Below are 12,943 nucleotides of genomic sequence, written 5' to 3' on the forward strand. Positions count from 1 at the left end.
AAGCAGTTTTGAATTCCAATCTGTCTTTTCAGCTTGGTGAGACCTCCATGCTCTGCTTAGATTCTCCTTTCCTGTGCTGTAACAATAGGGTTAGGCAGAAAGCCAAAGTGATCATGGGACTCCCTGCATATATTTCCCTTCTTTCAGGGATCTTTATCTAGTACTGTCTGCTCATCAATTCAAGACAACAGTTGTCCAATATATTTTACACAGTTTTATAGTTTTGGTTTTTTGGTTTTTTTGGAGGGCACATGGAGGAAGAAGGAAAGGCTGCTATCAGATACTATGCCATAGCCCCACATATTAATTTTTAAAACATTTCGACTATTCATCACTGTATGTATTGTTTAAAAAAATCAAAGTGGCAAAGCAATGTTAGGCATGTAAACCTATTTGTTCAATTATTTGTACACAGTATTTTGACTATCAACATCATGGCCTAGTGACTTTGTTCCCAATACAATTAATTCCTCAAGCAAATAATTCAGCAAAGGGTTCAGAAAAAAGGAACTCTGGTTTTAGGTAAACAGTGTAAAATGCAGGGTTATAAAGCAGAATAATTAATTCGTCGTCATCATCGTCATCAAATTCAAATTTGGGTTCATAAAACAAAGGACTAAAAATCATTTCATATTTGTTTGGACAGACATTACAAACAACCAACGTTATTTCAGACATAAATACAATTTAAGAAAAAAACCCTATGAAGAAAATATGGAGATAACATTAAAAAACCCAATTCAAAGAATTAAAATACAGTTACAGCAAAGAAAAAAGGTAGAAAGCACACAGAAAACTATGTAGCTCAATCTTTTGACTTTTATTTGGTTGGGCTAAGACAGAGAATACTTCAAATACCCTTTATCTGCAGTTTCATTTTCCATGGTTTCAGTTACCTGTAGTCAACCATGATCTAGAAGCAGATGATCTTCCTTCTAAAATACTGTCAAAAGGCCAAGAGTAGCCTAACACTGTATCACAATGCCTATAGTCATTCACCTCACTTCATCTCCTCACACAGCCATTTTATCATCTCACACCCATTACAGGAAGACAAAGGGGGAGTACCATACAATATTGTGAAAGAGAGAGGGAGAGAGTATGCAAATTCACATAGCTTTTATTACAGTATGTTGTTATCACTGTCTATTTTTAGATTTTGTTAATCTCTTAATTTGCCTAATTTGTAAATGAAGCTTTATCATAGATATGTATGCACAGAAAAAAGTACTGGATATATAGGGTTTTGTACCATCTGCAGTTTCAGGTAACCACTGCAAGGCCTGGAACACATGCCTTAGGGAGGTGGGGGGAACTACTGTAAAAAATATTTATCTAAGACACTCAACAGAAAAACTAAAAACAAAAGGACCAAAGGGGCAAGAATGAGGGGACTTTGAACATGAAAGGAAAGGTTCTATTTTTGTGATTAAAAAAAGGGCAAGAAGACTTATTACTTGCCCACAAAGTCACCAATTTCAGGTTTTTACTTGATAATATATATACTCTAGTAAAATTTCCTCTGTAATGTTTCAACAGAAACTTTTTTGCAAAAGAAATATTTAAAACATTTAACATAAATTATAAAAGGCTATTCTCATAAAGCAGACAAAATTTTAGTTTTAACATTCTGACCCATAAAATAGCAAATAATTAAACACTATTAAGAGTAACACTTACCTGTAACCACCATGCTGCTCATATTAGAGTTAGGACTACTGAGAACACTGCCTGAGAGTAGTTCGTCAGATCCTCTCTATAAAAAACAAAAACACATTAACATAAGTTATCTTTAAATTTAAAAATACGAATGCATTACTTATCTGTATTTTTCAAATATTCACTGAAAAATAAGTGTCAGGTGATACATACACTATTGGAAATGTTTTAAAATTTTAACCCCTAAAATAGAAAATTAACTCACTTTGTCAATCTTTCTTTTCCATAAAGCCAACAGGGTTTCTTTCCTTCCTTTCACCTAAGTTTGGTTCACTATCCAAGCTTTCTTTTTTTCTTTTAATTTTTAAGAGCAGCTTTAGGTTTGCAAGAAAATTGAGAAGGCAGCCAACAGATTTCTATATACTCCCTGCCCCCACACATACATAGCCTCCCTCATGATCAGCAACTCCCACCACAGTGGTACATTTATTACCAAGGATCAACCTGCAGGGACTCATCATCATCACTGAAAGTCCGCAATTTACCTGAGGGTTCTCTATTGATGTTGTACATTCAGCGGGTTTAAACAAGTATGTTAGGACATATTTCTATCATTATAATATATAGAGGATTTTCACTGCCCTAAACAATTCTCTGTGCTCTGCTTCATTCATCCTTGTCCCAACTTCATCCCTGGTGACCACTTATCTTCTTACTGTCTCTATAGTTCTGCCTTTTCCAGGATGTCATATAGTTGGAATCATACAGTATGTAACCTTCTCAGAATGGCTTCTTTCATTCGGTAATGCAATTACCTGTAATTCAGCTATTTTTACCAAAATTACTGAAAAAAATGTTTGTAAAGATTATTTTAAAATAAGTTATGTTGGCCTTTCCACTTCATATAAAAGTTACCATTACTATGCCCAAAAAAGGTGATTCTACAGTACTGATAATGTTTCCACATTAACTCATAGAACACTTTCATAGAACACTTTTATTTGATATAATCTTGTCACAGATGCCTAACTTGGAAGAGATATAAAATCAAATGACTCAACAGAATCGTGATTGATGGCTGTTCCACAGTACTGGCTATGGAAACAAACTGAATTAGAACTTAAATTCGGAATAACAATCTCTACTAAAAATGTACATTTTAGAAATTAATTCATCTAAGATGGAGGTCAACTGATTTTAAGGGTTAAGATGGGCATTGGTGCACTTTTTAAAAATCTGACTGCACTTTTTCCTGTGTAATAATGACCATTTCATGAGAAATTAGCATCCCACAAAAACAATCAGGAAAATGGTAAAATGAAAAAGAAAACCTATATGTCAAAGAAAAAATAAGCATAAAAATATAGGGTAAGTATAAAAGCACATTCAAATTACATTTTATAATCATTGCAGTGTTTGAAAAAAAATTTTCCTTATTTGAGTATTGGATATTCTGTTCATAATAGTCCAATCCAAATATCATCTATCATTCCCAAGTGGAAGAGCTGCTGAAACTACCAAGAAGGCAAGCAAGAACTGAAGACTGACGCTAACAAGAGTCCGAGCTCTTTCAGGACTAAGAGTTGCCCAAAGATTTTCTTTTCTGGAAAAGAAGGAACCATGACAGAAAGTCACGGGGCAAGGATGCTAACATCAAGTTCCTGAGAAAAACTAGATATTCAGAAACGAAGTAACTCACTCATGTGAGTATTCCTGGTGTCCTTGACAAACCTCAGGTTGAGAACAGTCAAAGGAAAAAAACGAAACAAACAAGACAGCACAATTACACATCACCAGACCACGCAGACAAGAACAAAAGCTTGGGAAATAATGAAGCCACAAGATGAAGCTGGCCTAGTGAATAATCTCATGGAACAAACTGATACCATTTTCTTAAGCCAGCAGGACTTTGGCTTTTGAGAAACAAATGTGCCTATTTCTGCCACTATGTTCTGCATTTTATTACAGTAACTTAGTGTTCACCCTAACACATATTTACCTGTAACGTGAAGAAATGGCACTGCAATTTTTATTTAACTGGTTATCTCTGGTAAGGTGTTAAAAAAAAAAAAAAAAAAGAAAAGAAAAAGAAACTAGATCCCTATCTAATACAACACACAAAAAAATAGTAATTTTCTGATGGATTAGAGATAAATGTGAAAGTCATAATTTTAAATTTTTTTGTAATGTATGAAAATATCTTTATGACCCTCAGGTCATGTAAGGACTTTTAAAGTTAAAACACAAGAAAATGAACCATGTAAGAAAATACTTCTACAGAGTGGCCACAAAATCTCTGTAAAAGAAACCGTATCCCAACAACAGACATAACTATTATTAGAGACTGCTTTAAAGATTTCCAACAATCAACAGCAAACATATCAATAAGAACAAGGCAAAGATTCAAATGAGTGGAAAAAGAACACATAAATTTAATTATGATGGCAATGGGAACTTGTGGCCATATTAAAACTCTATACATTAACATTAGCAGCTTTTATTCATCAAAACACAGTATTAAGTGACAAGATCTACAAACTAAGAGAGGATATTAGAAACACAACCAACAGAGAACCAGTAACAATAATGCACTAAGAAAACTATAAACTCCGTTAAATTCAAATTTTTATTAGGCAAAGACATAAATAGGTTAGTTCACAAAATTTCAGAAAAGAAACACTAATGGCCATAAACACGTTGGGGGAAAATAAAGATGCAACACCTCATTAATAATTAGGGAAATATAAAGAAAAACCAAAGAAAATATCACATACCGAAATGGCAAGAATCAAAGAATTTAATACTTGACCAAGTGCTGATGAGAATCTGAAACAGTAAGAACTCTCGTGTACATTAACTGGCGCAATACCCTGACAAATAATCTAGTACTACCTTATAAAGTTTAACATACTGTACATTCTAGCAATACTTATCCTTAGATGTACTCTCAAAAAATTTTGTACAAATGCACCAGGCAGTACAAACATGTTCAAAGCAGCATCATTCTTAAAGTCAAAAATGGTAAATGACCCAGATAAATTCCAACAAGAAAAGAGATAAATCAGGGATGCCTGGGTGGGTCAGTCGGTTAAGTGTCCGACTTCGGCTCAGGTCATTATCTCACGGTTCTTGGGTTCAAGCCCCGCATCAGGCTCTGTGCTAACAGCTAGCTCAGAGCCTGAAGCCTGCTTCATATTCTGTCTCCCTCTCTCTCTGACCCTCCCCTGCTCACACACGCGCACGCTCTCTCTCGGAAATAAAAAAAATTAAAAAAAAAAAAAAAGAGATAAACCAGGGTATTTTAACATATAATACTACACTATAAAGAGTATTACATAACTATATATAAAAGAATGGCTATTAAAAACACTGTTAAAGTAAAACACAAGTCAGAGAAACAGAAAATAAGCCTACCATTTTCAGAAAACTCAAAATATAAAACAATACATTTTTGTTATATACATGACAAAATTATATATGAAAAAGATAAAATAATTCTGGGCAGTCACTAACTAAAGCAGAGTATTAGTGATATTAAAAGGAACACATAAGCATATGCAACAGCATTGATAACATTCAATATTAATTCCAAATATTAACTTAAAAATTCAAGTCCAAAACGATTAAAAAAATGTAAAGTTCTCCACAGTCCAAAGTTTGTCCCTTAAATTTAATACAATTCCTTTCCAAATATTTATCTATGTCTACGTTTTTAATATTCATATAAAACAGAATCACACCATATCTGCTGTGTAACACCATTCTCCTTTCATTTAACATAACAGCCTAGAGATTTTTTTTTTTTAAACATCAACACTGCTAATCTAGTTCATTTTATAAACAGCTTCATAGCATTCTAGTATATTGGTATACCACAGTTTTTTAAATTCTCCAACTGATATGTTTCAGTTATGTGCAGTTCATCCTTGTATTTAAATATCCATGAAAGTCTCAAAAGCAGATCGTAAGCTATGTAATGAGTAACTCAATAAATTCCATAAAGAAGAAATGGTACAGACTGTATTTAATGCTCAAACAGAGTAAGATATTTTGATGGGGAAAAAACAGAACAGAATTCAATTGTTTTATTTTCATTTTACACCCCTCCCCTTTTTAAAAATAGAGATAGATAGAATGGGTGAGGGGTAGAGAAAGAGGTTCAACCCCTGCAAAGGGCTCCATCTGCTGACCCTGAGATCATGACCTGAGCAGAAATCAAGGGTCAGACACTTAACCAAATGAGCCACTCAGGCACCCTGAAAATTCAATGTTTTAATCAGATGAAATTTTAAAATAATTCCTAAATAACTTGGATCAAAATGAAAATATAAGCTTCAAATACAGACTATATTATAAAATTTTAGAAAGACTAGTTACTCCATTAAAAACTAGGCAAAACATTAATATGAAAAGCTGTTAAGACTTGCTCATAGAAAAAAAAAATCAAACTAATACTACATTTAGGTGCCATCTCATCTATCAGACGGGCAAAACCCCAATCACCGAATATACTCTATTCGGCAAGCTATTGGGAACAGAGGCACTCATATACTTTCTATACAGCACTATAAAACAAACAAACAAAAATCTCCATGTATAGCCATGGAGTGATCGCCAAGATATACTTATCATTAAAAAGGAAGATGTATCTGTTATAACCTGTATACACTGTCACTATCTCTAGGATGATGGGAAGGCGAATGGAGGAAGCAATTCACATTTGTTTATACAAGACAGAAGGATAAGTCAAAAATTAATGGAAATGATACCTATAACGGGATAGACAAAGCAAAGTAGAGTGGACAGTAAGTATTAACCAGACTTCTATAAATGTAGTTTATTTTACTTTTGACTCGGGAAAATTTAGCCAAAAATGATGGGGGGTAAAAATCTCTAAAAAACAAAACTAAATGAAAACATTAAACTTATCTACTTGGTAGTAGAACCACAAACAGAATTCTCTCCATAAACCTTGAAATTCTGTTTTTATTCTATAAGAACAAAAGTAACTACAAAGAAACTTTAAACTGTACTCAGTAATTACAAGGTCAGTGTAATATTAATGTTCCTTTTTAAGTAACCTGTGTGTGTTTGTGTGTGTGTATGTTTTTAATGTTAGCAAGCAAAATCATTCAATTTATACAAGTAGAAGAAATATAAAATCAGAAAAGTAAAAACTGTATAAAGTTAATTTGGAAATAACAAATGAGTTCACAATGTTGTCTTCAAATTATCTGCTAGCACTGTCCACTAAAAGGGCTTTGAAATAATAACCCCCTAATAGCAATTAGCACCTTTGCACCCACATTACTGTGGTCTTTTAAGGACCAGTACTCACCTACAGAAAGTAGAATTTTTTTTTTTTTTTTTTTTTAAAANGATACTTCAAGCAAGTAAGTATCAAGGTTACTAGTGTTATGAGCTCTCAATGGCTCAAAATTAAAAATTAAAAACTTTTTAAAGAATGATCATTGCAATAAACCTGGGAAATCAATGTAGAAGCCTGTTTTCTGAGTATTCCAGTATGACAAAATATTGATATAAAAAAATTAACAGAAGAATCAAACTAAATTAGACAGGGGAGAAAAAAAGAAGATCACCATTTTTGCAATACCCAATGAAACTGCAATTATTAACTAATAAAATCAAGAAGGTATGCAAGGATGATGGAGTACTCTATAACAGATGCATCATGCTGACCAAACCTGAACCTCCTGATAAATGGTAACATCACAAAAAGATAATGAGACATGTTCTTCCTGGTGTAATACAACACGAATTAGATACAGTGCACCTACAAAATATTCCTGCTAAAAATTAAACCTGAATCTGATCAAGCCTCACCTCAGGAAATAAAATATGAGGAACGTATAAAACAATGACATGCAAGTATAATCACTAAAATCAACAAAGTGGAAAACTGTACAGAATAGATGACACAGTTTCTCTAATAAGCATTAAAGGGGAATGGAAGGTAAATTCATAGATAAAGAGACTTAAAAGACGTTTACTAAATCAACATATTGACTTTCCTGAGATCCTGATTTGAAAGGGGAAAAAAGGACGTTTTAAAAAAGGGTTTATTTATTGAGAGAAGGAGAGAAAGGGAGAGCGAGAGAGAGTGCACAAGCAGGAAAGAGGCAGAGAGAGAGAGGGAGACAAAGAATCTGAACAGGTTCCAGATTCTGAACTGTCAGCACTGAGCCTGATGCAGGGCTCAAACTCACGAACCATGCGATCATGACCAGAGCTGAAGTTGGGATGCTTAACCGACTGAACCGCCCAGGTGCCCAAGACATTTTTGAGGCAAATGGGAAATTTTTAATACTGCTGGAAATTAGATAATAAGTTATTTTAAATTTTATTAAGATATAGAAGATGGCGGAGAAGCAGGAAGCTCCGTACTTGCACTCGCACCCATACCTCACACGGAAAAGATCTAAAGCCATCGGAAACCTTACAATACCCGAGAGATTGGGAGAAAAAGGATGCAGAATCCACTGAGAAAGCCTTCTAATGGCTACCTCAAGAAACAAGCCAGAGTACACAAGGTGGNATAAACTATTTGTTAAAAAAAAAAAAGAAAAAGAAAAGATATAATAATGGTATCAAAGTTTCCTGGGATTACTAGATCTGTAATATAGTCCAACTTCTGCTCAAGTTATGATATCATGGCTCATGAGTTCGAGCCCCACGTCAGGCGCTGGGCTGAAAGCCCAGAGCCTGGAGCCTGCTTCAGATTCTGTGTCTCTCTCTCTACCCCTTCCCTCTCATGCTCTATCCCCTCCCCCAAAATAAATATTTAAAAAATTCTTAAAAATAAATAAAATTAAAAATTAATTATTAATAATTAATAAAGTAATTAAAATTAACACAAATAAATGGAAAGATATTCTGCGCTCCTGGATTGGAAAAAAAAATCAATATTATTAAAATGTTCATACTACCCAAAGCAATCCACAAATTCAATGCAATCCCTATCAAAATTCCAACAGCATTTCTCACCGAAATAGAACATACAATCCTACTATTTGTATGGAACCACAAAGGGCCCCAAAAAGCCAAAGCAATCTTGATAAAGAAGAACAAAGGTGAAAGCATCACACTCCCTGATTTCAAAGCAGTAACCAGGATGGTACTGGCCTAAAAACCAATACATAGATCAATGGAACAGAAATGCATCCACACATATATGTGGTCAATTAATTTATGACAAAGGAGACATAAGCATACAATGGGGAAAACAGTCTCTTCAATAAATGGTGCTTGGAAAACTGAACAGCCACATGCAAAAGAATGAAACTAGACTGCTATCTCAAGCCATACACAAAAATTAACTCAAAATGGAATAATTACTTGAAGAGAAGATCTGAAATCATAAAACTCAAAGAAAACACTGGTGCTAAGCTCCTTAACAAGAGACTAGGCAATGATTTTTTGGGTTTGACATCAAGAGCAAAGGCAACCTGAGTACCTACAGAATGGGAAAAAATATTTGCAAGTCATATATAGTTGTTCCCTCTTATCTATATTTTCAGTTACTCATGATCAACCATAGCCTGGAATGAGATGATCCTTCTGACCTACTGTCAGAAGGTCAAACACATCCTAATCCTACATCACGATGCCTACATCATTCACCTCACTTCATCTCCTCACACAGTCATTTTATTATTGTGTACTCACAATAAGGGTGAGTACAGTACATTAAGATAGAGAGAAAGAGATCACATTTACCTGATTATAATGGCACTATTTTTAGTATTGTTGTTAACTTCATACTGTAACTAATTTGTAACTTAAATTTTACCACAGGTAATGCACGTATACCAAATAACTCCATATATATAGTTAGGTACTACCCAGTTTCAGGCATCCACTGGGGGTACTGGAATATACCCCATGGAGATAAAGGGTATTGTATCTGATAAGTTGTTAATATCCATAATATATAGAGAACTCATATGGCTCAGAAAAAAAAATAATCCAATTAAAAATTGGGTAGATGATCTGAATAGACATCTTTGCAAAGATGACAGGCCAATGGCCAGTAGGGATATAAAAAAGTGCTCAACCTCACAAACCATCAGAGTAATGCAAATCAAAACCATAGTGAAGTATCACCTCACACTTGTCAGAATGGAAATTATCAAAAAAAGACTACAAAGAAGTGTTAGTGAGAAATATGGAGAAAAGGGAACCCTTGTGCTCTACTGGTGGAAATGTAAATTGGTGCTGCCACTATGGAAAGCAGTAAAGGTTCCCCACAAAGTTTTTAAAAATACTACTGTATGATCCAGCAATCCCACTTCTGGGAATTTATCTGAGGAAATGAAATCACTATCTTGAAAAGATACCTGCATGCTCATGTTCACTGAAACATTTACAATCAAGACACAGAAACAACATAAATGTCCATTAGTGGATGAGACAGAAAATGTAGTACGGATTATTATTTAGGAATAAAGAAAAGAAAGGGGGGGGCATCTGGGTAGCTCAGTCGGTTGAGTGTCCGACTTCTGCATAGATCATGTCTTATGGTTTCTGACTTCGAGCCCTGCCTCGGGCTCTGTGCAGACAGCTCAGAGCCTGGACCCTGCTTCAGATTCTGTGTCTCCCTCTCTCACTGCCCCTCCCCACTAATGCTCTGTCTGTGTCTCAAAAATAAGTATTTAAAATTTATATATATAAAAGAAAATCCTACCATTTAGGATAATATGGATGGGCCTTGAGGCTAACTTACTGTGCTTAGTCAGATACAGAAGGACAAATACTGTATGATCTCACTTATATATCAAATCTAATTAAAAAAAAAAAAACTAAACTCAAAAATACAAAAAGCAGATGGGTTGTTGCCAGAGGTGGAGGAGGGACAAAATGGGTGAAGGTGGGCAAAATATACAAACTTGCAGTTAAAAGATAAATGAATCCTGGGGATACAATGTACAGCATGGTAACTATGATTAACAATACATACCGTACATTTCAAAATTACTTACAGAGTAAAATCTCAAAAATTCTAATAAAAAAAAGTTTAACTATATATGTGGTGATGAATATTAACCTACTGAGGCAATTGTTTCTTAATATATACATATATCACGTTATTATGCTGTATATGTGAAACTAACACAATGTCACATGTCAATTATCTCAATTAAAAAAAGAGACCTCTAAAAGCAAAAACTTATTGCAAAAGAGATCACTTAGTCTTTCTTAATCTTGAATCCATTTAAAATTTTTTTTTAATATTTATTTAGTTGAGAGAGAGAGAGAGAGAGTGTGTGTGTGAGAGAGAGAGAGAGAGCAGGGAAGGGGCAGAGAGAGGAGACAGAAACTGAAGCAGGTTCTAGGCTCTGAGCTGTTAGCAGATTCCGATATGGGGCTCAAATTCATGAACTGTGAGATTATGACTTGAGCGGAAGATGTACGCTCAACCGACTGAGCGCCCCTGAATCCATTTTTTATTTTTTTAAATTTTATTTATAGTTTATTTATTTTTGAGACAAAGAGAGAACATGAGTGGGGGAGGGTCAGAGAGAGGACACACACAATCTGAAACAGGCTCCAGGCTCTAAGCTAGCTGTCAGCACAGAGCCCAACACGGGGCTCGAACCCACAAACTGAGATCATGACCTGAGCTGAAGTCGGACGCTCCACTGACTGAGCCACCCAGATGCCCCCCGCCCCCCGCCCGAATCCATTTTTTAAACAAGAAAGTAAATGAGTTTGGGATCTAAAGTGGACTAAAAGACAATAAAATAAATCTCATGTGAAGCAAAAAATAAGGATAAAAGCACAGATCAATCAATTATGGAAACAAAAATAAGGAAAGCTGGTTCTTTTTAGAGACCAGTAAAATAAGGTCTCTGACAAGAGAAATAAACAGAATACAAATGTTCAAAATTAGCAATAAAAAGATATTTTAAAATGCTACAGAATTCTGAGATATCTGAAGCCCAGTAAAATATAATTTTCTAAGAAAGCAGTAAATAAACTAGTAACTTTGAAAGAAACTGAACTATTTATCAAAGAAGTGTCCCTCTTTCCTCACCCTTTACAGATAAGCTGCTTAAAATCTTTGTAGTATATAGAGGGAATGATGGGAAATACATACAGTGCTGACTAAGTTGGTAAATCACTGGTTTAATTCACTTTCCTTTTTGGCTAACACATTAAGCATAACCTCTGTAATTACAGAAAATGTTAGGGGGAAAAGGGGTAAATTTCTCAAATGTTAGTTTTCTCCCTTTGAGTTCAAGTATTGCCATCTTATTTTATTGATAATGTAAATATAATACTCCCCCAATTATCCTATCAACTTCTTTAAATGTTTATTTTGAGAGAGAAGGAGACCACGCATGAGAGCAGGGGAGAGGCAGAAAGCAAATCCCAAGCAGTCTCTGCGCTGTTGTCAGTGCAGAGCCTGACACAGGGCTCCATCTCACAAACCATGAGATCATGACCTAAGCTGAAATCAAGAGTCAGATGCTTAACAACTGAAGCACCCAAGCTCCCCAAACTTACACAATTTAATCAAAACCCCAAAAGTCTTCATGGAACTCAGCCAACTTATCTTAAAAATACACATGGTAAAGAAAGTGCCAAGACAATTCTGAAGGACAAAGTTGTGAAATTCACTCTACAAGGTTCTGAGACTTACGGTGACACTACAGTAAATTAAGACACTGTGGTACTGGTACAGGATAGACAAACAGTGAAACAGAAAGGATAGCCCAGAAACAGTGCCATCCATCCATGGAAACCTGACAGCTGACACTACAGATCAGTAGGGAAAAAATATGAACTATTCAATTAAGTTGGTACTAAATGTGTTATTCATAAGGGGAAAAATCATTAAACATTTATCATATACTATACAAAAATTAAATTCCAGATAGACTGAGGCCCTAAATGTGAAAACCAAAATTTCAAAACTTTCAAAACAAAAACCTCTCTATGTATGTAAGACTGAGTTAAAGAAAAACTTCTTAAACTAAAACATAAATGTGATGTTAAAATTTCCAAATTCTATTCAATTAAAACAAAAACAAAAAACAAACAAAAAACGAGCCACAGACAGGAGTTAATGGTAGTCCATGAAAGTAATATGGCTTTAGTACCCACAATATATAAAGCTCTTAGGAAACAAGTTTAAAATAAGATAAAAACTACATTAAAAAGAAAATGGATAGACTATATGAACAGGTATTTAACAGAGAACAAACAAGAATGGCCTATAAATAAGAAAATGTATCATTAATTCTCAGGGAATTCAAACTGA

The 12,943-nt window shown here is 34.5% G+C and overlaps 1 protein-coding gene across 5 annotated transcripts in view; it reads right to left on the reverse strand.

Moving 5' to 3' along the window:
• Positions 1-12,943, reverse strand: part of PTBP2 (polypyrimidine tract binding protein 2) — a 78,446-nt gene that overhangs the window by 49,718 nt on the left and 15,785 nt on the right. For all 5 annotated transcript variants that reach the window (XM_077746181.1, XM_077746180.1, XM_077746179.1 and 2 more), the window contains exon 3: positions 1,681-1,756. In XM_077746181.1, the coding sequence (XP_077602307.1) occupies positions 1,681-1,756 (76 nt within the window). The remainder of the gene's footprint in view (positions 1-1,680; positions 1,757-12,943) is intronic.

This window comes from Crocuta crocuta, unplaced genomic scaffold (genome assembly GCF_008692635.1).
Source record: "Crocuta crocuta isolate KB4526 unplaced genomic scaffold, BGI_CrCroc_1.0 scaffold48, whole genome shotgun sequence".
NCBI lineage: Eukaryota > Metazoa > Chordata > Mammalia > Carnivora > Hyaenidae > Crocuta > Crocuta crocuta.